Here is a 25977-nt window from a genome sequence, read left to right on the forward strand (position 1 = left end):
AATGTACTACTCTACATACAAGCAGCCAAATCAGCGTAAAACAACAATAATAGAGTACTTATATGGTATTATATATACTCAAGAGGCCTTTGATTGCCTTTGATTGAACTCGAAAGTTAGTAAAGAAAGACAATTTCTTAACACATACATTAAAGTTATAATACCAACTTACTTTTTTTATTAGGAAAAATATATTTATTTTAGATATAAATAACAAAGGAAAATAACATTAAAGATGTTTTAAGATTTTTATGATTAAAAAGACGTGTTACATTAAACGTTTGAAGTTAAACAAAGAATTAAGTATAAATAGCTGCATCTTTTTTAATGGATTAAAAAAAGAAAGATGGACCGCCAAATATTCTTCTCTCACATTTCGAGTGATAAAAAATGTCATTTATACATATTTTAATATGTAAAAATAACTGCACAGAAATACAGTATTATCATGTGACACGTTTCAGATCATGAAGTCTGAAAATCCGTCTTTCTCTTTTAAAAAAAATTCGTATTCTATAAAAAACTGACACACACCGAAAGTGATTTCCTTTATATTGAGTCCTCCTGTTTCTGCCATTGATTTCCATCTATATTCTCTCCTCTCTCATTTCAACTCTTTTGTTTCCTACCCTCAATTTTTCCAAGCAATTGTTCTATAAACTGGGTATTAAAGGCCTATCAAAGTCACCATACATATATATATATATAACTTCTCAAAGTGAACAATAAAAGGGTATAAAGTGTCTTGTTGTTTATAGAAGTGAATGGCAGAGGTTTGCCATGGTGTTGTACCTGAAACTGATTCATCGCCGTCGCCGCCGTGTGAGAGTAGTTCACGGGTGGCGAGAAGGCGGAGAATGGAGCTTCGTAAGGTAAAGTTCGTAACTCCACCTGAAACAGAGAACGGAATAAAACGTCCAAAATTAAGGACTTATTCAAGATTTTGTGATAACGCTGTGGAAAATTCTTGTAGTGATGAGGAAAACCAACTGAGATTATTAGTGACTAATAAAGGGTCACCGCCAACTATTATTGTGGCTCCAATTTTGAGTCCTTTGAATTGTACTTCTCTTCTTGTTCAGTCAGTGGCATGTCCAAAGTTCGGCTTTGCGTCTGTTTGTGGACGGAGAAGAGATATGGAAGATGCCGTGGCGATTCATCCTTCTTTTCTCCAAATGGAACAAGAGAATAGTGGAGATTTGCATTATTTTGGCGTCTATGATGGTCATGGTTGCTCTCATGTACGTAAATATATACCCAAAATTATCAACTCTCTCTTTGCATTTATGAAGTTTCCGGTTGCTTACAAATTTGCCCGTGTGCTATGTTTATGATATGAATTTAACTCGTGTCTATTGCGATTGGGCCGATCCAAGATTTACATTTGATAGTTAAACGTTTATATTTTCATCACTGAACCCCTTCACCTTTAAAGGTGCAATTATGGGTTCAGAAATTAAAATTAGTCGATATTTTAATGATTTTTCTTCTTCAAAATATTGTGTTTAGTTCCAACTCGTTGAATTTATGTTGCTGCTAAAATGTTTTTACCTGCAAAGGCAGATTCAGGATTGAAATTTTATGAATCCAGCGTTGAATGTATTAAAATTTTTAATTTATAGGTTTAGACCAACTATTTACTACAATTCTAGTAAGATTTTACATATAAATTTATTCTTAGCGTCGAAAGTACCGGGTTTAGATAACTCAAATACTATAATACTACATGGGTCCCGGTTTGCAGTATATGTAATACGTGTTTGTACCAAGAAGAATTTTTTCATGTAACACATGTTCGTAGCAAGAGAATTTTGACATGTAACGTATGTAGCAAATTAGTTGTCTTATTAATTAATCTCATAAATTATGGGCAAATATTTATGTAGATGGTGTGTGATTTTTGTAGGTGGCGACGAAGTGTAAAGAGAGGTTACACGAGTTGGTCAAGGAAGAGTTGGAGAATAACGAAGGAAATGATGAATGGGAGCTTGCAATGGACCGAAGCTTCCATCGTATGGAGAAAGAAGTGATTGCATGGAGTAAGACCGTTACTCGAGGTACATGCCGGTGCGAAATGCAAACACCGGAATGTGACGCTGTCGGTTCAACTGCGGTAGCCGTAGTTGTAACGCCTGACAAGATTATCGTCGCGAATTGTGGTGATTCCAGAGCTATTCTTTGCCGAAATGGCAAAGCTATCCCTCTTTCTAACGATCAAAAAGTAAATCCCTTGTCCAACTCTTGGGGTGATAGAAGTAGATGTTTTGATCGGTTTCTATGAACTAATCAAGTTATGGTTATATGTTATGTTTCAGCCGGATCGTCCAGATGAGCTAAACCGGATCCAAGAAGCTGGAGGTAGAGTAATTTATTGGGATGGCCCTCGCGTTTCAGGCGTTTTGGCTATGTCTAGAGCCATTGGTAAGTAAAACCTGAAACTCGATTCAGATTTAAGTTATCTACGAATTTTATGAAGAGAAGAAAAATGCAGAATGTCACACACCTAAAATTCAAATCTCCAAAACTTGAGCCATCGTCGTGACGAAACTAGAAACTCCTCCTGTGTGATAAGTCTCCGGTTTTTATATATATCAAAAAAGAGATTATTTTTACCTTATTTGTACAAGCATAATTTTTAATTTCTCGACAAGGAGGTTCAATTGATACAGATCCGTTCCAATATATAGCTATTGCCTTCCTTACAATTTATGTAATACATTTTTCTTTTTAGTCGGTCAAAAAATAATATCACCTTTTCATAATTGAAAACAACTTAATTTAAAGTTTCTTTTTTTAGTCTTTGATGAATGATTTATAGTCTTAAGGTTTATTTTAGACCCCAATCTTTAAGAGAAATTTCAAAACTCTGTAACTAGTTAAAGAGTGACGCACAAATTGAAAAGGAGGAAGCATATAATAGAGTATATATTATACAGATCTGTCGATGTTTTACTTTGATCACTGAATTGGACCGTTGGAATGCTTATGGAGTTGTGTGAATCGTGGATGACGTGCAGGTGATAATTATTTGAAGCCATATGTAATATGTGAGCCAGAGGTGACGATAACGGATCGAACAGCAGAAGATGACTGTTTGATTCTGGCAAGTGACGGATTGTGGGACGTAGTCTCAAACGACACTGCATGTGGCGTTGCCGGGATGTGCCTGAAAGGGAAGGCACCACCAGTATCGAGCGCGCCAGCGTCTATGCCGGAAAATGGACCGAATTCCGACCAGGGTTGCTCTGATGCTTCAATGCTTTTGACTAAACTAGCCCTTGCGAGGCGGAGTTCCGACAATGTCAGCGTTGTCGTGGTTGATCTGAGGAACAACTCGTAGTAGCATAGAAGTTTCTTTTTTTATTTTATTTTTTTTATTTTGGATCGCGTACACTCTATCCTTTTCCGACCTCCCTTATACCCAGTTAAGGTTGGGGGGATGGGGGTGTGGTTTTAGATTAGTTCTTAGATGGTTTTAATTGGAAGAAAATGAAGGGGGGATTGGTTGGGGAAAAAGGGATTTCCCCAAAGGAGAGTTTTAGCTTTCGTTGGCCTTGTTCTGCACTCTGCCAAGGGATGTAGTATGTATAAATTAAGACTATAATACCTAGTTTGCAAATGCCAAAGGAAAAAAAGTTTCACTTGTATGTCTAATGATACAATTTAGGTGGCGCTACTTGTATGTCTAATGATACAATTTATGTGGTGTTTTTCGCTTTTTGAGATTTAAATTGTACGAATATTAATTAATATTTTAAGATGTATTTTTTTATCAAATTAATATAGAAAAAGTTTATTGTAATTTTTAAATATATAAATTTTAATTTTAAAATATTAAGTTAATTTAATTCAATTTAACTTTAAAATTTGGTCAGATAATTCTAATAGAATTTGAAATCTTCTTATCCCCCCTCTTATTTGAAGTCTCTGGGTTGGAAAATATTTTCACCTCTCCTCACAAAAGTTTTCAAATTAATATCAATTTTTTTAATTATCCACAGCTTCGGGATTAATGTGCTAGTTTTTTGAAAAAGAGTTTCGCTCATGAATCCCTTTGAGGGAGGCTTCAATCAATGTTAAGTCTGACTACGACTGCAACTGACTACTTATTGAAAGACCGAACAGGAAATGAAAAGTCGTACTACAACAATTGTAAATAAACATTTCCTCCCGGCTCTGACTTTGATCGACATTCACATACTATTTCTCCCCATTAAAAAGAGCGATTTTAGGGCTTTTTTCGTCAAACCCCAACCCTCTTATTAGTAGCCGAAGTAAAGGCCTCATGGATTTTCTCATTAACTTGATGAATTAATTTCAAGATATAAGGCTTTCTTATTATAACGGGTTGTTTAAAAGGATGCCCCGTCCTTCCATCAAATATTCTACTTTTTCTTGAATATTCGGGTTCAAATAACCATGGATTCGTTGTTTATCTTTCTCAGAGCGGTCTGATCAAATAGGAGATCAAACCGCTCCTGGTGTTTTAACTAGTCATTAATGGTCGGCTTAATTAGATTGGTTTATTAATAGTCTTCGTTCTTTTTGACTCTGCGCGACTGAAAAAGAGGCTCGACCTACAAGGAGAGGGAACCCCGGTAAAAAAAAAGGCTTACTTCTTTCTTGATGGTTGAACGGAATCAAGCCCAAGGGCAATAGCTGACATTGTTGTTGAATTAGCTGACAGTGAAATTCCAACCAAGTGGGGGAGATTGAGAGATATAAAGCAAGGGGAAAAAGAAAAAAAAAAAGACTTAGCCAAAAAGAAGTATTGAAAGCGTCCTTCCTTCTCAATGCCCGGGCAGACGGATCAAGGTAGCTTGCCTGCCAAGCCTTTTAATTAAGTATTTGTAGGTCCTAATCTTATTTTTTCAATTAAATTTACTTTGTTTTCTTATGGTCTATTTTTTAAAACCAGTTGAACCTCCTATATTATTTCTCCTATTATTTTCTTCTATTGATTTTATCTATTAACCTAAAAAATAATTATTTCTTTGCTAGATATTCTTGCTTCTTGTTGTTCTCTCATTTTTTTCCTTTTTCCTTTGTTGCTTATTATTTTCCAATTTTTTTATTCTATTCTTGTTGGTTCGTTTTGTTATAGATTCTTACATGTAGACATTTCTTTTACTTTATATTTGCATTATGAAATTTGAGACCGAAAATTCTTTTACTTACACATAGGCATTTCTTTTACTTTATATTTATATTTTATTATGTGTTTAAAAAGATTTGTATTAAAATGATTTTCAGGTATAGTTTTAAAAATTACTCAGTCTTTCTAGTCCATTTTATCTAAATTATTTGTTATTTTAGAAAATCAAAAAATAATTAATTATTTTTTTACCTTTACCTTTACTCTGATAAAATTTTTAGTTAAAATTTCAAGAATGTAATATATTAAGTGAATAAAAAAATTATGTTTTTTTATGTCGCCTTTGAAATATCTACTATTATTAAAAATACAGAAAGTAAAATTTATTATGTGATGCCATATGGTGTTGAAAAATATATAATTTAATTAAATTATCTTTTAGTTAAAATTTCAAGAATGTAATATTAAGTGAATAAAAAAATTATGTTTTTTTATATCGCCTTTGAAATATCTATTATTTATTAAAATGCAGAAAGTATAGTTATGTGATGCCATATGGTGTTGAAAATGAAGACAATGTTATCAGTCAAGATTGAGTTATCTTTAAAATCTCTTATTTGGTTAACAAAAATTAATCTTTTTAAGTATAAAGTAATATGAAGAATTAAATTTTTTATTCTTGAGGTTCATTGTAATAAATGTAGGTTATTTCTTGAATTTCGTCTAAACTAAGGTTAAAAATCACATTTAACTAGCATATACCTTGACACAAAATAATGAGTGAAAATTTAATAAATATCAAAACAAATTGATTTTTATATATAAATAAAATCACATACTTGCAAATTCACAAAAATACGAAAGTATTTTTCGATTTATGATCGCTGCAAGTTATAATTATTATACTTTATCATCTTAGTATAGCATATCGAATCACTTGTGTCCATTTGAGATTTGCTCATTTTTTCTACTTAACTTTCTTCCTCATAAATATTTTTTCTTAAAATCATCTAATTGTTTGACGAAAAAAGTTTAATAATTATAAAACTTATCAATAAGATATCATTAATCTGTAAATACATTAAATTAGTTATACAGTAGAAAAATGTGACATATTATATTTATTTAATAAAAAAATATTTTTATATTATGAGTTTGTACCCGGGCTTAGCACGGGCCTACTTTATCTAGTTCTAGTGATAAAGTTGGATGCTACTTGCTAATTGTTCTTGGCTTGATTTAAAATTAACTATAACTCAAATGGAGTGGTCTAAGAAGTCAAGGATACGGAATGATTAATCCTTGAACATCACAGTTGATGATTATGATTTTACAGTAGGTCAATTTTATAGATAGCCTTTATATAGATAATATCGAAATAAAGCTCCAAATATTGTTGTCCCAAAAGAACAACTTTCTTGTACAAGTCTCTCTCACCAACAGTAGTCTCCACCACTTGGCAGCAGTTTGCAAATTCTTTATGACATACTATCAAAACATTCTCCTTATAGACCCCAGAATAGTGCGTTTGCGATGTTATTTTTGGGCTACACGTGCTCACTCATGCATCACACGTAGCTTTGATTATTACAGCTTTTACAAGCCTTACACAACTCTTTTTTCTGTTGGCTCTTTTCTTGTTAATAATAATCTTTTGACCAAATACAACATATCTTTGAGTTGGCAAGTCAAGACAGTTGGATGCGTGTAAACTCTAATCATGTAGCAACAATCATTTAGTACCTTGTGGCTTGTGATATTTAGTTTCCTAGTTGCCATAAGAGACCAGTTTTTGAATGTACTAGTAATTGCTATGTAGACACGATGATCATACCAGCCCATCTGCTTACATTGTAGAGAAAAAGGGTCCTTATCCACACTAACTAGAAAATATTTACAAAAAATCACTTTTTAACTTTTACTTTATTGCATCAAAGTCACTGTTAGGATCCTTTGATTGTTGGTTAAAGTTATGCAATAATGCTAAAATCTATTATGCGAGATTTAATTATTTATGTATTAGTTATTTCATCTTCTATCTGTATAAAATTTTTTACACGTAGCTTATACATGTTTTCGCTATGTGGAATTATAAATTGATAACCAAACATCAGTATTTGTTGTGCTAAATTTTATACATAAAACCTAAATACAACCAAACGACCCTTTAGTGTTCAATGGACATGTTCATACTTCTGTTCCAAATTCAGATGGATTTTCAGAGCGAAACTATCATCGCAAATATTGATCAAAGATCGTTCTTTTTTTTTGGTTTTTTTTTTGGGTGTAGTTAGGTCCATACATAGAGCCTAGAGGTGGAACGGACGGTAAAAGAGGGAATGTCTTTTAGTGGAACTAAAATCCAATTGTCCAATTTTTAACTGGCGTAGGTTGAGTAAGCTGCAACCGCCCTTCCCGTATCTCCATATTCTTCATTTTAAAAGATTTCAGCAAATACACCGAAAGTTCCACTAACCGGTCCAGAGACCAACAGAAAAGCAAACTTCGAAATAATGTCTAATAAAATGCTTCCATAACATAATGAATAGAAGTTGGAGCTCAAGGTTTCAATATTAACTAGGAAAGGAGGAGGTACGTATATTTTTTGCCTCACATTCCTGCCAATTCCGAACTGTAGCAAAGAAAAACTTCAGAGAAGTTGAAACAGAAAAAAATATAACAATGAAAAGCACTTTTTCTATGGATAATAAACAGATTGTTTAGACACTCCAAAAACCAGTTCATTGACAAATTGCGGGCATTGTATTAGAGATCAAAAATTCAGATTAGGTTGGTCTCAATAAAATAGGTCCATCAATGAGAAGTAGCATCTCAAACATGGTAAAGAATGGAACTTGAATTATCTAAAGGGCCAAAAGAAGGCGGACACATTTGCAAGGAGAAAATTCTCCAAGACATGCTTCTAAGATCTAACTGATACTACAGAATACACGACATTGAGTCAAAACTACATTTAACACAAGCATAAGATCGAGGTTCAACAACAGAAACCTTCACCTATATGCTCTTGAGCCAGAAATCCATCTTCTGATTGCAGCCAAAACATACCCTTTTCACTCTACATTTCTTTTCCCTCAGTTTCACATGCATCACTCTTCAGCTCCTTCAATCTTCTGTAACCCTTGTCAGTACCAAATAACCTAACAAAAGAAAGAGCTCCATCAAATCATTCACGCACAACATGATACCTCAAATACTTTCTATTCAATCTTTCAGGCAGTGAAATTAAAATGAAAACTTCCAACAATTTATCAAATACATCACTGAGATTGAGATTAGCAGTCAGCATTTGTTGCATGAACACGGGAGCATCAGCAGCTCATAATGAAAAATGAAAAAGGCATGGACAACAATGTCCTAAACTTCCAGTGCTCAAGGCTTTCATCAGAGATATGTTATTATTTTCACGCCAACCCCTAATAGAATTAAGGAGCTATACGCTACTTTACTTTAGCCTGGGAGAAACATTTCTGCCATCAGTATGCTCTCTTTGGATTAAAGAAACTGACACTGCATAACATGCATACATTTTTCTACAAATGCACAAGGTAATCAAGTGCTGCTACTGATGTGTTGGAGTTTCTGGACTTGCTAGGCTTTTGTCATCTGATTTGGACAAGCCCAGCTTTGTATCCTCTTCTGTACTACCTTGGTACTGAGCATTTTTTTTTTTTTGAAACCGGTAACTTTGGTACTGAGCATTAATGTAAGACTTCACACCTTTATTAAAAAAAAAATAAAAAAAAATCAAGTGTCGCTTCACGGCTGACAAGCCTAACTACTATGTTTCCAGAGACCCACTTAGCGCTATTTTATTTGAAGTTACAAAATCTTTTCACAGATCTGTATTTCCCACAGTTTACTCAACCGTATTAAATAATAAATGCATAGGCTCCTGATTTGTTTTGATGGTAATCTGAGTTTTTGGTTTTTCTAAATTCACCAAAGTAATATTATAAATCTAATTCCAATTTAAAAATTCGGATTTTAGAACTTTAGAAAAATAAGAATATCAAAGCCAATCCAATTAAAGGCATTGCATTTCTTTCAGAGACTGTAACTTCAAAAACAATCATGGCTTTTCCTAAGCAGCATCAAGTAGAACTCGTAAGAAAGGAGAACCAACACTTAGAAAATGAACTTCACCATATTTTTCTATTCTTCCGTTTTTAATATATCTCTCTTCTTCTTTATTTCTCTTTTACGGGAGGGGCTGTATGACAGCAAGGATTAGCTGCCAAAGTGAGGTATAAATATACTTGATTCTGGTAAAATACGGAAATTTGTATTTTCTATAGAATCAACACTACCACACAAAATGATCTTCAAGTATTTTAGTAGCATTTCAAACACGAAATTGACTTTCTCATTGTTAATTTATTGTAGAGAATTACCAGTCCATGTAAACAAATGTTGAAGAATAGTTTCCAGACTTTGTATAGAGCAATCGGTGATGATAGTCATGAAAATCAGCCCTGAGAACCAAAAGCAGCAGTTTCAGACATATAGTTGATATGCAAAATGTTAACAAATATATTAACAGTTCTCTAAGAGTAAATTTGTGTACAGACCCCCCATATAATGGCAAGAAGTTTGAGAGGCTGCAGGGGAAATGGTAACCACAATGTGCTTCAACTGTCTCAAGGACCCTAAGTACCATCCACAACCATAATGTTATCAAATGGGGCCCAGTGATGGCTGGACCCACTATTGTAGCAAATCCCAGGAAGAGAATTTCAGCAGGGTGAGCATATTCAGAAGTCAATCCAAATGGTGTTGCATACCTGTGGATGTAACAAGCACTAGCTGTGAATGATTGGACAAAAAACACAAATGAAAATATTGATTTGAAAACATAATAATCTTCACTGACTCGTGATGGACGCTGTGGACATGCTTATAGAGCCATTTAGTATGTAAGATCCTGTGTCCCCAATAGAATACAAAATCCTCCAGGATAAAGTAGAAAAATACTTGCGTGGAGATCACTTTCCTGCAGAAGCATAATATTCGGAATCACTCCCAAGACGTCAATAAACAACAAAATAACAAATTCGATACCCCACGCCAACCCAAACAAAAACAAATAGAATAAGGAAAAGATTAGAAGACAAAAAAAAACAATATTTTGCAGCTGATAAAACTCTGTGCACCTGTCACCATCACCAAACTTTAAGCTAATCATATACAAGTATGTCATTTCTAAGCATTAGTACATAAAGAACCTGAAAGTACCAGGACGGCAACGGGAGAGTACTTCGCATCCCCATTAACTTAAAGACTGGATAGGATGCCATCATAAGTGGGAGATTAACACAAAAATGATACAGCAACAGGCGAGTGATACATTTCTCCTGAGCTGCTGGGGTATTATTTTTTGTCTGCAAGAAATCAGAGGTCAGGAACTCTAATATTGAAATTCAATAAGATAAGGTCAAATATCCATCTGAAAAGGACATATCCATCAGAAAAGGACATATTAACCACCAACTTTTGGAACAACCAGCTTCTGACGTGAGAGAATTCGAAAGGATAAAAGAAAGAAGCAAGTCAAATGTCAGCAAAAGTCAGGTTTAGGAGGCATTTGGATGTTTGTCAGAAATATTGCTTTCAAAAAGAATTTATTACTTATAAGCGATTCATCAAATACTCTAAATATAATTGTTGATACAAAATATGATGTGGTTGATAACTTTTTAAGCAGGAAGAATAGCATACAACATATAGGAAGTGGCAAATTTCTAGGTAAAACCAAAAATCTCCTTTCTGAAGTGCTATGGTGCTATCCACTTGGTTTGGCGAGAAAAGGCCACTCTTTATGTTAGACACATTATGATGCATGAACATGAAATATACGCTTCACTCGAAATATGAATCACTTAAAGAGAAATTTCCATATTATTTAAGATCTGTCCTGCTCAAACTGAGACATCCTGAGAATGTTCAATGGAGACGTATAATAAATCCTTATAATTCACTCAATAGAGTAAAAAGTGATACCTGAATTTTGTATTTGCTCAACCATCCTGCCCTTTCGAGAAGAATGAAAGGAAGTCCAGACAAGAAGAAAACACTTTCATGAAGAAAGAAACTTCCGAGACAAGCCAATTGAAAGTCACTGAAGTTTGTAACCAGATACTGAAACATCAAGAAGAAAAACAAGAGGTTTTAGTACATTCCATTTTGTAATTACACATAAGATGCAACACAGACACTAAAATGTATTTAATCGAAAAAGGAACAACATCAAACTATGAATTTAACTATCTATTTCTTGTCAAGTTCAGCACTAAATAACAAGCAAATATGGAAGCAGCTTGCTGAAAGTAAAATTTATAGTGATTTGATAACCAAAAATAAACTTTAACCTTCAAAATGTCTTTTTATGTTAGGATCAACTTTACTGCGAGGAGAGGTCCTCAAAATGGAAAAGTGAGCAAAAGAATAGAGAAGAACACCTAACACCGCTTAGATTGTTGTATTTTAACACCCCATTGCTTCACCCTACTTTTTCCTTCTGTCTCAAACTGCAAGCCAATATTTCTAGCCACAAAAGTTTTATCATCTCTATCTTTCTCCTATCCTCAAGACAGCTCATGACGAGCATCAAACACCCGCAAGTATTATTCAAACTAAGACATTAGTTCAGATTTCTCTGTGAAGAGACTGGTGTGGACTCGCATGTAGTGCAAATAGCATGCAACCTGACAAGTCACAACATACCGCAACAGCACGTGATGTCTAGATTTTTATTAACTCTGTTTATAAATAAGGGTTTTAAATTCGTGAAAGAGCACCAAGTGAGTGTCATATATCTGTAAAATGAGTTACAGCTCCAGAGATCTCAACATGGGATGTGGCATATGTGCACATCACCAGTTCGAGCTCTCCCAGTGCCACTAACCCGGCAAAATACCCAGCAAATTCTCGGTTATCCCCCCAAAAAAAATTAAAAAGGGTTGATAAGGCAGCTAAATTTCCACACAACTAATTGCTTTTTATTTCCCTTCAAAACATTGACCATGTAGAGAAACATAGAAAAGTAAATCAGAAAAACCTTCTGCTAGCTCAAAATCGTTACTAAGATTGGAAGATTCAACTAAAGAAGAGGAAGCTTTGGAAAGGAGAAAGAAAATTTTAGATAGGAGAACTTGGTTATGGAAAAAAAGGCTTTCTTGAATTACTTGGTTACAAATGATCAACTCCTATTTATACTTGTCTAAGGATGGTTCTAGACATTCTTCTAGATACATCTATAAGAAAAATCTAGCAAACCTTATCTTCTTGCAATACTCTAGACTATCTAGAGATCTCTTCAAGATATTTATCCAAGATACTATACTAGGCTATTCTAGAATCATTACTAAATATCTAGGATTTTTTGTAGTTCCAAAAAATCTACTTTATAATTTCACACTCCCCCTTAAAGTGAATTTTTGGAACTAGACCAAGCTTGTCGCGAAAGAACTCGAATGAAGCTTTAGGAAGTGACTTGGTGAAGATATCAGCAATATTCTCCTGACTTCGCACTTCCAAAGTATTTATAGTTCCATCAAGAACTTTTTCTCTTTTTCTCTGATGAAATGATGTTCCACCTCAATGTGCTTAGTTCTAGCATGGAATACCGGACTGTTTGCAAGCTTGATGGCACTTTGATTGTCTCCAAAAATAGCAGTTGGCTTTGATATAGACAAATGCAAATCTTCAGCAAGTCTTTGGAGCCATACACATTCTTGAGCAGTAAGAGTCCGTAGTTGATAAAGAAACTGAGTCTTGCTTCTTGCTGCACCAAGAAACACTTGTTCCACCACAAAGAAAAATATAACCTGACGTTGATTTTCGATCATCCATATCACCACCAAAATCAGCGTCAGTATATCCAGTTAATATCAAATCATTCTTCTTTTGGAAGAGGAGGCCCATATTTGATGTTGAGTTGATGTATTTCAGAATCCTCTTTGCAGCTTCCAAGTGAGGCTTTCTTGGTGATTGCATAAATCTGCTGACATCCAACAGAAAAAGCAATATCTGGCCTTGTAATAGTCAAATATAAAAGACTTCCAACAATAGCTCGAAAAGGCTTGGGATCTGCAAGAAGTGAGCCTTCTTCACGCCTTAACCTCGTGCTAGTCTTAAGAGGAGTAGAGCACTTTTTGCTTTGTTTTATCCCAAACCTGTCAACAAGCTTCTTGGCATACCCTTCTTGGGTAACAAAGATCCCTTTACTCGTGTTTGTCACCTCTAAGCCAAGAAAATGATGTAGCTCTCCCAGCTTCTTGATATCAAATCTTATGGCAAGCTCCTCTTGAAGCCTTGCAACTTCATCATCATTGTTTCCTGTTATTATCATGTCATCCACATATAACAGAACAACAACACGCAAGTCTCCATGTTTCTTAACAAACAAGCTAGGATCTGAATGTGATGCAGCATATCCACAAAAATGTAGATATTGTGCAATTTTTACATACCATGCTCGTGGAGCCTGCTTGAGTCCATAAAGTGCTTTCTTAAGCTTGCAGACATAATCAGGATATAAGTTAGAGACATACCTGGGTGGTTGATCCATATAGATATCTTTGTCAAGTTCCCCGTACAAGAAGGCATTCTTCACGTCAAGTTGCCATAATTTCCAACAATACGATGCTGCCATGGCTAATACAACTCGAACTGAGATCATCTTAGCCACCGGACTGAAGGTTTCTTCGTAGTCTTCACCATACTTTTGAGAAAATCCTCGAGCAACCAGCCTTGCTTTATATCTGTTTATGCTGCCATCTGCTCTTCTTTTTAATTTTGTAAACCCATTTGCAAGATATGGGTTGTACGTCTTTGGGCTTTGGTACAAGGCTCCAAGTTTGATTTTTCATTAAAGCCTCCATTTCATCATTCATAGCAAGCTCCCACTCTTTGACTCCTTTAGCTTCTTCAAACGAGGAAGGTTCTTCATCGTCAATTGGTCCTGCAAAGAAGCAAGAATATGTACTAACAAAATTTTCATCTCTGAAGCGGGTTGGCTTAACAATAGTTCTTCTTGGTCTTTGTGAATCACGTGAATTATCTTCTTGTTGAGTTCGCGGGCTCCCCCTTTCTCCTAGCTCCTCTGCAGTTGTACTATCCGAGGAAACACCTGTGATGGGTAAGCTTGGAACTCCAGGATTCAAGATTTTAAAACCCTCTCCTTCTGAAGCTGCTCCATAATACGAGGAGACTTCATCAAATACATCACGAGAAACAATGAAGCAATGAGTTTTCGGGTCCATGCACTTCCAACCCTTTTTCCTTTCCTCATATCCAACAAAGATGCATTTCCTTGCCTTGGCATCCAACTTGCTTCGTTGAGAATTTGGGATATGAACATAACAGTTAGAGCCAAAAACTCTTACGTGTTTGATGCTAGGCTTTTCTCCAAACATTAATTCATAGGGTGACTTCATGTTGTTTGGAGAAAGCGGCATCCTGTTGATCACATATGTTGCACATTTCATACCTTCAGCCCATACGGCTCTAGGTCAATTTTTGGCATGAAGCCAACTTTTACATGTCTCGGTTAAGTGTCGAATCTTTCTTTCTGCCACTCCATTTTGTTGTGGTGTATCAGCACAGGTGAGTTCTCTTTTAATACCATGTTGACGACAAAAAGAGAGAAATTCTTCTCACCACCATTATCAGTCCGCAACAGCCTTATTCTGGAACTGAGCTCGCCTTCAACCGTTTCTTTGAACTCCATAAACTTGCTGAAAACTTCTGACTTATGCCTCACAAAGTAAACCCAAGTGAATCTAGTAAAATCCTCAATGAGAATTAACATATAAGAATAGCCGGAGAATGAAGGAGTTCTTGTTGGCCCCATCAAATCACTGTGAATTAGTTCTAGAGGAGCACTGTATCTTGACAAGGATCTATCAAACGGAAGACGATGTGCCTTTCCGTATTGACATCCTTCACAAATCTCTCCTCCACCAAAGTTGCTTATGTTTGGTAATCCTTTTCCTAGATTGAATTTCACCATAGCTTTTAATTTATCCATGCTAAGATGCCCAAGTCTAGCATGCCACAGATATGTATTATCATTGCTACTCATCTTCTCAATATATGAATTAGAGGCAGATAAGACATATAAATCATTAACTCTCTTACCGGTATGAATGATATCTGCCTTGAGTTCTTTGATATTTTGAAGGAACTTCACGTCATGTGGGCCAAATAATAGATAACTTCCAGCATCTACGGCATTTGCAACTCAAAATAGATTTTTCCTCATACCTGGAACATGAAAGACACTGTTAAGAGTGATAGAGTCCTACTTCTCGTTGATGACAACAGAGCCTTCCTTCTCCACATGATGAACTGAGTTATCTGTTGTTATAATGACATCACGACCATTGTATTTTCGGAAGTTGGAAAATTTAGATTCATCTCCGGTGAGATGGTGCCCACATCCTGAATCCACAATCCAGTCTTTTTCAAAATTGATGGAAGCCATGGCATCTACTGCTCGAGTCTCAGCTACGAAGCACTTTCCTCAGTCTTCTTCTTCTTCAGCAGCTTTCTCAGTTTGAGCCATATTACTCTTTTTGACTCGGCAATCTTTTTATGTGTCCTATTTTGCAGCACCGATAGCATTTGGGAGGCTTCTTACCGTGATTGTTAGAAGACTCTTCCTTCTTTCCTGGCGAGCTTGAACCACCTGAGGAGCGAGAGTGTAGCCTATCTCTTGCTTTTCCTTTAAAGTTCCTCTTATCGGCTACAAGAGCATTTCCTTCACCTTCTTTGACAGATACACCAGCCAACCAGCCACCAGCCAACTGTTTGGCTAATAACTCCTGTGACGATAACAAATTCTCAAATTCCTCCAAGGATGGTTGTTGAGCCCATCCTTGAATTGATGTAACAAAAGGAATATATTCTGACTTCAAACCACGAATGATAATTCTTCTCATTCGTGCTTTAGAAATAGCCTCGTCCGGATTTAATAGAGATATTTCAGAACATAAGTTTTTAATCTTCAAGAAGTACTTAGCAATAGAAAGATTACCTTGAATGGTGTTGGCCAATTCGTTCTCCAAAATCTGTAGCCGAGCTTCATCCTTCTTGTTGAACAAACGATCAAGGGTCCTCCATATTTCATGAGCTGATTTACACCTTATAATATGATCAAATAAACTAGGAAAGATAGACCTCTCTTCAGGATGAACTCCGCCTTGCCATTAATCTGCTTCCACTTCTTACGTGCGTCGTTATTTTCCGGTGCATCGGCAGGAGGATATGTGTTACTCCCATTGACAACTTCCCACAAATCCTTGCCAACAAGGTAGGACTCCAAACAGGTCTTCCATACCTTGTAGTTGGACTGGTTCAATAATTCCATCCCCAGTCCATTAGCACGACCACACACATCCATTTAGAAAAAAACAATTAAATCGACCACTAACCCGATCTTGAAAATATATCCAGAAGTCAACGTATATGGCTATGACTCTGATACCATGTAGAGAAATATAGCAGAAGAAAAGTAAATCGGAGAAACCTCCTGCTAGCCCAAGATTGTTACTAAGATTGGAAGATTCAACTAAAGAAGAGGAAGCTTTGGAAAGGAGAAAGAAAATTTTAGATAGGAGAACTTGGTTATGGAAGAAAAGGCTTTCTTGAATTACTTGGTTACAAATGATCAAGTCCACTCCTATTTATACTTGTTTAAGAATGGTTCTAGACATTCTTCTAGATACATCTATAAGAAAAATCTAGCAAACCTTTTCTTCTTGCAATACTATAGACTATCTAGAAATCTCTTCAAGATATTTATCCAAGATACTATACTAGGCTATTCTAGAATCATTACTAAATATCTAGGATTTTTTGTAGTTCCACAAAATATGCTTTATAATTTCACAGACCATTCCTCTCTTCCCATAAATCCCACATAATGCATAACAGGGCAGTTCCTAGAATTTTCAAGCAGACTATGGAGCCTATTCAAGAAGCTAAGCACCAACCACTGCACCGTACAACCCAAATTGTTCCACAGAGAACCTGGAGCATGGCACATTTTTCTTTTGTTTCACAGCATGTGGGTAACTGAATCTTCATGAGTTACCATGCTGAAACATTTGTTAACCAAGGTCTTCCTCTAATGTTGTATTGCTCATAATTGACTCACATAGTGTTGTCCCTGTCCATTCAGAAAAGAGACATTCACGGTTGTTATAGTTCTCTACATTGCCTTCCAGATATCCAAGGAATTTTTCATTTTCTTTATTTGTTGTAAGAATTTGATAGTAAGGATGCAGTTTCCATACTTGTACACTTCCAAGCTAGAGAATCAGCTTCCAAACACAATAGATGGAAGCCATTTAACCTTCTAGGATTTGATTCATGTTGTCATCTCGCAATCATTGCACAGCTTCCTAAGTTCTAGTTCCAAAATGTAGCCTTACTCCGAGCTTTGTCAAGAGCCTAATCATTACACAGCCTCCTGAATTCCAGGTTATGAATGCAAACCAAAAGATGTTTGGAAATTCCTCAATAAATGGGATGTGTCCTGGCCGATAGTCAGACCAAAATTTAATTATCCATCTCCAAACTCCAAAACTAGTATGTTAAGCTAATTCCCCCATAAGCCTCCTTGGATTACTAAGTTCCATAAACTTAACCCCACGAGATAGCTTATCAATAACTCTCTAGGTATGTTACAGTAGTTATATTCTAACCAGCCTAATAAACATCCAGAGGGGCCAACAAGCTACTACTTCATGCCGTTATGTCCAATGTAGCTCCAATTTCCACAATTTCTAAACAAACATAACTACAACATTTCACCTGTCTTTGATCCCACTTCAGCATGTTTTCAGACCTACTACCACTACAAAATAACTAATGGTCACAGTTTGAGCTCCAACTGCTTCAAATTGGTTACTGATACATATCTTCTGTGTGCTTTACAGCACTCTCTTTCTGATCGCGCTGCACAATGTTTACCTGTTACTAGTCCAGAATCTATCCTTTTGGCCTCCTAATCCAAATTAATGTCGCTAACTTTTTCCCCTAAATTTGGACTGCCAATTCTCTCAATGCCCATCTACCTCTTCCCAAAGTTGACTTTTTCTTCTCCTCTGTTTTTTTTTTCCCTTCTCTGAGGAAATAACCCATAGCTATCAGACAGAGAGGAAAATAGGAAATAAAAGAGACATCAGTAACCCACAAATATGAGTAAGTTACTAAAACGCATGAAAGTCAACAAAATCTCGATCACATCTGAGTATTGCAGTTATATCTTCAACAAGAAACTTCAATGAAATCAAAAAACCTTACTTATAGAGAAAAAAGTAAAAAAGAGAGGAAAATTGTCGCTTTCATCCAACAACCAAATCATGCATGGAGAATGTAACTTATAAATCATTGTATAGTCAAAGTCATTCGATAATTAACATTCTGATAGAAACAGTGCTGTGCCAATCGCCAATCAGCCTCATAAACATAGTGTTACTCATGCAGCAAACTTCAGTGAATAAAAACACTTTTGGCTTCCCAGAAGCTTGGCAAAACAAGCTATATGGCGAAAACGCCTGAAAGTCAACAAAATCTCGATCACATCTGTAAATTGCAGTTATATCTTCAACAATCAACTTCAGTAAAATCAAAAAACCTTAAAGAAAAAAGAAAAAAACAGAGGAAAATTGGCGGTTTCATCCAACAATCGTACAACCAAATCATGCATGGAGAAATTAACTTATAAATCATAATCAAAACCATTCGCTGATTAACATTCCGATAGAAACAATGCTGTATAGTGTTACTCATGCAGCAAATAGACAGATTATCAAGGACGGCTAATTAAGTAGATCCACAAATTAAAGAGCAATCTCAAAATGCGGTTAAAAGAAAAGCCAAACCAGTACAATCTAGTCTAGTCTAGGGTTAGTAAATAAACATGGAGAGAAGAAGAGAAAAAAGTGTCACCGTCCAAGCAGATTCGATCAGGGAAGCCATGGTCAAACCTCAGAGAGTGGAGGTGGTGGAACTAGAAACTATGAGAGAGAGGTGTTTGAAGAGGCGCACTAAAGAGATGAGACAGGCAGACTGTCAAGTGGGAGGGAATCTGTGCTGACAAACACATGTGCCTGCCTACTTTTTGTACTTTACATGCACGCGCTGCTATCACTTCCGCCACTCATCCTACTTGGCTTCCCCACACATTCACCAGGTACTTACTTTACATGCCACCTTGCCTTTTTTTTTAAAAAAAAAATCGCCCTACGTTGGATACCCATTTTGTGGTCGATATACAGCTTTCAATTCGATTGTTTCTTGATTCCATCTAACCAACTTTAGTTATGGATCGATACAATCGTGGCCGCTTGGGTATCGATGGTTTTTTGAAAACCAATTTAATTAACTCAACCCTATCGAATTGATTTACAGGTTTATTTTAATAAATAAAATCGAGAATAATTAGGTAAGTTTTTTAATTTAATAAAAAGAAAAAAAGTGCAAATATACTCTTCAACTTTGTAATTTAAAGCAGATATATACTCGTTAAAAAGTGATGCATATATACTTTTGACGTTACACAAATATATGCACTACTTTTTTAGCGAGAGGTATATCTCCTCTAAATCGCAAAGTTGACGAGTGTATTTATACATTTTCCCTAGTAAAAATAAATTGAAAAAAATATCAAATCGTACTTTATAAGTTTATATGTGTCAAAAATATATTTTATATATTAAGTTTGAAAATAATGAAACATTAAATTTTTTGCCTTGGGCCTAGCACGATGAAAAAGACTACAAGCCTAATTAACACCAAAGTTCCAACTACGAAACCTATTATGCTACTCCTAAAGAACTAAATTAGTTTTAGCATCTCGAGTAGTAACCAGTAAGCTGCAAAGTATTCTAAAGATCTTAAATAGCAAGCAACAAGATACTCCCTCCGGATAAAAAAAAGAGTCCACTTAGTCATTTGCACACCCCTTAAGAAAATATTAACTCCTAGACAAAAATAGGTAATTTGACTAAACTACCCCTAATTAAATAGGTATTGGAATTTGATCATATAACACTTAATTGGGACAAATATGAAAAAACAAGGTTAATTCTTTCTTGATTTGCTAAGTGGACTCTTTTTTTTATCCAAGAAAAAAAGGCTAAGTGGACTCTTTTTTTATCCAAGAAAAAAAGGCTAAGTGGACTCTTTTTTTTATCCGGAGGGAGTATTAGATATCTTCCCTATTTATGATATAAATCTCTTATTAAATACTAATCTCAGTGGACTCATTTTTTGAGTCTCATCTTGATTGATTTCTTTCAGTTTGTGTGATCTAAACTTTTTGTCTTTGCTTAACTTTGTTTTACATTACTTTAAAATAGTGAGATGAATTTCTATTCTTGTCGTTTTTTATGTTTCGTTGATTCATCACTTTTTGAACCGTAAAAATATCTAGAGTGTTTTTGTCAAATTCCTACAGAAATATGCAAGATTCCGTGTCCAAACTTCTCCTTATAACTTTTACTTGACGTTTTAAGCAAAAATTTGAAATTAATTGAACTGTATCGATATCGAAGAAAAATCGAGGTGATGAGACGGTTTAAAAAAGTAAATGTGCCTTTGTACTTTACATGCACACGTTACAATCAGTTCGGCCACTCATCCAAATTGGCTTGCCCTCACATTCACCAGATATAATAGATGTTTGATGCCACCTTTGTCCTCTCTTTTTTTTCTCTCCCTACGTTGGTTACCCAATTTGAGGTCTGTAGAGCTTTCAATTAGGATATTTTTTTGATTTGATCTCAAGAACTTTAGTTATGGGTTGATACAATCGTGGCGCTGGGGAATCAATGGTTTTATTGAAACCAACTTAACTAATTGAATCATACTGAACTGATTAGTAGGTTAATTTTAATAAAATCGATAGTTTTTATAAAAATCCATAACAATATCCAATAATTAACTAGGTTTTTAATTCAATAAAAACCAACCGAAAAAATATCGACCGTACCGTTCATGTACTGTTGATTTAGGTTTTTAAGTTTTTATATAATTCTTGTCGTCTTTCATGTTCCATTGATTCATCTCTTTTTAAACCGTAAAATGTCTAAAGAGTTTTTGTCAAAGTCCTACAGAAATATGCATGTTATCGTGTTCAAACTTCTACTTGTGACTTTTACAAAAAAAAAATGAAAATTAATCAAACCGTACCGATATCGAAGAAAAATTGAGAAGATGGGACGGTTTCGAAACGTATAATTTTGATTATACAAAATAGAATAATCGAAGAAGAGGTATGCTATAAAATTTATAAAATAACCTCTCGAACCGTACCATTGGCACCCCTACGTGGCTCCACCTTGGTAACTTGTCTACCAGAAAGAATTTGAAATAGATTATTTACTTTGTCTTTTATAAAAACATTGAAACTCGAATTCCTTCAATTCATTTTAAGTTTACTAGACCACATGACTATCGTCATCTCTTTGCTCATCCATCAGAAACTCCTAATAATCCGCTGGGATTTGTGAGCAATTTATCCCAGGTTATAACACAATTTGTATAAAAGTCTTGGTGATGATTTGCACTTGTGGCAACAAATCTTTATTTATTCATAAATTCCTGGTAATCCGCCGGAACTTGTGAATAATTTGTCCTAAAGTAGAGATACTAGGTCATGGTGACCCGCCATGACTTGTCACAAGGCGAATTTTGCCTGTTTATATGAACTTCTAACAAACTTCGCAGCCAAGTTCTGATCCACAAGTTCTGGCCACGTTTTTGCTATAAAAAAATAATCAGGGTCAAAACTTAAATAATGATGCGAAATGATGTTATTTGTGCAAATCTTCCCAATTAATCATAGATGGGCCTGCAGGACTCTTTCTCATTACTCATTAGTCGCTCACCACAAACTTTACTTGTTTCGCCCCCAGATTTTCAAATCTTTGTAATGGGAAATTGACTAAAAGCAGTATGGACCTACACTAAGCAATTTGTACATTTGTTTCCCGTAGAGAAGAGATCTACACAAAATTCCATCTTTACTAACCACTAATTTTCCATGATTTCACCTACTTCATTGACCGCTAAATCACATCATTAAATAGCATCCAACAAAACATGTCGCATATCGATTTGAATGTCAAAGTTATTAAGTATTCCCAGATGCGAGATGATTTATTTTTGCGTTGTAAATTTATGTCAGCAAATAACTGTACATATTGAAGTTTTGCCAAAGATAATTAGTCCATTTGATTAAAGCTGATGCGTATATGCTCTTTTGATTTGAACGTTGTGAGTTTAACTCGTGGAAGAGTATTTCTCTTAAGCGGTTCTGCTCGTACATGAGAAAACAATAGGCAATTAAATAGAACTTGCAAAATACTTCTACTCATGTTCGTGCATATTATATTGATACTCCTATTATGATTTCTCCGAAAGAATAATTTAAGCAAAGAAAACATCATTAACCTGCAAACAATTTGAAGATATTTTTTTAATTGTAACTTGAAGACATTTTATTTGCAAAAGGAAAGACAAATCTGGGTCAGCCCCGCAACACAAAATCATCAGCTTGATTGTCCAGATAATCAGTACCGCTGAAGAAAATATTCAGAAAGACCACTGTAACAAAGTCTTGCAATCTCCAGCAAAGCACCTGGAATACATGATACAATAACTTGCATTGGTTAAGAAGAATCGACTCATAAACACAAATAATATACCGAAGTCTGTCTTTGAAATATCTAAAACTTCATGTTAAAAGAAAATGATGTCAACCGGCTCAAACACACCCAAAAGTCAAAATATTTTTTGATAGGTAAAGCTCTTGAAGATTTTAATGTAGAATGATAATTCCAAAGTAGAAATGAACTGAACAAACTCTGAATCCAAACGCACAGCAAAACCTGGCCAAGGAAATTGCATCAATTTCGGGTAAAATACCTAAGCTAGTTAGCTATGGGACATTTCACATTTTTAAACAGTAAATTGCCCAAAGCTTTCAATACTATAATTCATCCACAAGCATATTTCTCATAATGCTATACAGAAAGCGGCATTACCAATTCTAGCTAACCCTGAAAATAGACTTTACAAGAAAAGAAAAAGTACTGCATATCAAGCATTCACGCCTGGATCATTGATCACACCAAGGAAATCATCTTTTAATGTACCAATGCAAACTGCAAAAGATATAGCAAAAACCAACACATGTGAGGGAGACAACAAATGTTCATTTAACACAAGTAATATAACCCACAAGAGTATATTATTTGAAATTATTTTGTTGTTTTTCTCCAATTAATGTTCCCTCGTTCTAGTATCAAGTTTCATTTACGTGCATTAATTATATCAGTAGCAGTTAATTCTAGGTTCTTAGACATCAGTAGCTATGACAATATGTTTTCACGTTGCCCCTGTATGATTTACATAAGGTGCCTCATTTCTTGGAAGATCCCCAACCTGAAGATTTCATTTGGTCACGGTGACCATCAGTAGTAATTCAATCACAAACTGACCAAGTTATAGTTGGCATCTAAATAAACTTAATGAGTAAATGTAATTTATGCCCACTAAAAGTCGTATACATCGTATCTCGACTGTGTAATTCCCTATTTTGTTTTGGACTAGTGGCCATTGATCATTTTCCTGTATGTGGGTGATATCAAAGAAGAAACAGAAGTGACTAGATAGTTGGCATAAAATTCATTTCCTCAGAGTATGCTAAATTGATGCATCTCATCAGTTTCCTCCTCCCTTCAGCCTTTAGGTCCCCATCCTATATCTAAATCAGAATTTCAGGGCATCACTCAAGATTTCAGAAATTTCACAAGGTTATAAGGCAAGTCAATGACATACCATTTCTGTGGCGTCAACACGAGTTCCAATGATTTTCAATCTAACTTCACTTTCCTTCTGAAATTTGACCTGAAAAAGATGAATTAATCAAATTAACTGATCATATTTTTCATACTACAGGCTGAAAAGTTCTAGAAAGAAAGAAAGAAATAGTGTGGTAAAGCAAGAGAAATTCCATACGGAGCCATCAGAAGTTGTGTAGTTTGGCACATCTCCTGACTGAAACTCCATGTTATCTGGTATCAACTGACCTGTATATATATGGCCATTGTAAACAGAAAAAGACAGATCGTGTTTTACATGATACTCAACTAATGATAAGCATGAAACATAACACAAAAGAAAACAACTGGAGCGGGCAAAATAGCTTAGTTTCACGATAATAAGACAAAATCCATGAAGGTTGAATCATAGTGACTCCAATTTTATTTCAGACTACTAGGAGAGGCTGAGAGCTTCCCAACGACCAAATCACAATATAGAGAAGCATTGTGCATTTAATTTAACGAATTGTGAAGTGCATCCCTTCATGTCAATCTAAACTGATCAACTAAAAAGAAAAGAAGGTGTATTTGGCTCCACCTCTCCTCATTCTGTTCTCAAGATAATATATGTAATTTAGAAGGACAAAACGAAGAAGGAACTGAAAAAGTTACAAAGCTCAGACTGAACCAAATTTATTTAAGATATTATGAATGTGAAAGAACATGAAGACAATGTATTCTCTATGATGAAGGGACTTTGAACCGCAGTTTCATAGTTCATATTCCAGAAAAGGAGTTTGCGATAAACGGACTTCAGATTACTTTGTCAAGTTGGAAAAAATTATAACATCTAGACTAAAGAGATAACTTCAAACAAAAAAAAAACAAACTAAAGATTCACTTAATAACCTTTTGATAAAACCATTCACCTTTCAGAACCACAAAACCAAAATAACCTCGCTTTACCTTTCTAATTTTATCTAGTGCAACAAAAGCTAGCATATTAACAGTTTAATAAAAAGAAATATTGGCAGCACACATAATTTAACCCATGAACAGAGCAGAATATGTGCTAGTATTATGGTAAGCTAAGACAATTGACCTTAAGAGTCAGAAGAGAACAACATATTCTGGTCTTTTAACATTCTAGAATACAAAACCAACTCACGTGGTTTGAAACAAAAATCTGCCCTGGCCCTGCTTCAGCATTCAGCAAGAAATCCAATCTGCACTGATCCACGATAGTAAAATATCTTTAGGTAGACGAAAATAGACTAAATTTAATTTAATATTAATTTCCTACCTTGTTAACCAAGGTTACAACGGCTTCCAAAATTTCACCTTTGAAAGGTCGAAATACAACACATTGATATTTCACGGGGAAAGTAACAAAACCAGTTCCGCCACGAATTAGACCTTTACCAACGCTTTCAACACCCGTGATCGCCACAATGAAACCGTGCCAACCACTGAAGAATCCAAAATCTCAGGGTATTTTCTAATGTTAACACATCAACATTGCCAAAAACACAAAATTGAACCAAACGCCAAAAAACAAAATTAAGTCAGTGGATGCTAAAAAGTGCCGCATCCACTACTACTTTGCACAATTGTTGCAGAGTAAATAAAGATATTCCTATATACATATACAGAGGCGGATCTAGGATTTGAAGGTGGCGGGTGCCACAATTTTCTTCAATATACATCTTGTTAGAAACGTGTATTTGGGTCGGTTCTATCTCTTTTTAATTTATTCGGGTCAACTTTATAGGCTTTTTTTTATTTGCAAATATGAAAATGACATCTCAAAAATCAAGAAACGAACATAATTAGCCTCTTAAATAAAGAATCACACCCATTAACAACAGAGTAAAATTCACATTTTCACCAAGGGACATTAACATTTTCACCAAGGGACTTGCATCTCTTATGTATATTAAAAAATGAATTTGCACAAGTAAAATAACATCTTCAGTAAGGGAATTACACCAATCAAAATAAGAAAAATAATAGAAAAATTCT

The 25977-nt window shown here is 35.1% G+C and overlaps 1 protein-coding gene and 1 long non-coding RNA gene across 3 annotated transcripts; one reads left to right on the top strand and one right to left on the bottom strand.

The window, feature by feature from the left end:
* Window positions 1–482: 482 nt before the first annotated feature.
* LOC132605787 (probable protein phosphatase 2C 24) lies at window positions 483–3704 on the top strand. 2 transcript variants are annotated; one of them, XM_060319034.1, is made up of 5 exons: window positions 483–872; window positions 1083–1241; window positions 1907–2221; window positions 2316–2421; window positions 3018–3704. In XM_060319034.1, the coding sequence occupies exons 1-5, from the start codon at window positions 765–767 to the stop codon at window positions 3338–3340; spliced, it is 1011 nt and encodes a 336-aa protein (XP_060175017.1). In that variant the 5' UTR covers window positions 483–764; the 3' UTR covers window positions 3341–3704. The 2 variants fall into 2 exon arrangements, with proteins under 2 accessions (XP_060175017.1, XP_060175009.1); XM_060319026.1 differs by having other exon boundaries at window positions 485–1241.
* An 18800-nt stretch (window positions 3705–22504) lies between these two features.
* Window positions 22505–25585, bottom strand: LOC132626421 (uncharacterized). Its single transcript, XR_009577281.1, has 5 exons — window positions 25259–25585; window positions 25124–25181; window positions 24152–24222; window positions 23972–24040; window positions 22505–22769 (listed from the first exon to the last, which is right to left on the bottom strand). It is a non-coding gene; the product is annotated as an uncharacterized LOC132626421 (long non-coding RNA).
* Between the last annotated feature and the right edge of the window lie 392 nt (window positions 25586–25977).

This window comes from Lycium barbarum, chromosome 1, assembly GCF_019175385.1.
Source record: "Lycium barbarum isolate Lr01 chromosome 1, ASM1917538v2, whole genome shotgun sequence".
NCBI classification, from domain to species: domain Eukaryota; kingdom Viridiplantae; phylum Streptophyta; class Magnoliopsida; order Solanales; family Solanaceae; genus Lycium; species Lycium barbarum.

What these genes read in the sequence shown, in the direction of transcription:
- LOC132605787 (XM_060319026.1), top strand. Translation starts at nt 765, where the DNA reads ATGGCAGAGGTTTGCCATGGTGTTGTACCTGAAACTGATTCATCGCCG. An exon ending in CTCTTTCTAACGATCAAAAA is followed by an intron (nt 2,222 to 2,315) that starts GTAAATCCCTTG and finishes GTTATGTTTCAG; the next exon opens with CCGGATCGTCCAGATGAGCT. An exon ending in GGCTATGTCTAGAGCCATTG is followed by an intron (nt 2,422 to 3,017) that starts GTAAGTAAAACC and finishes GATGACGTGCAG; the next exon opens with GTGATAATTATTTGAAGCCA.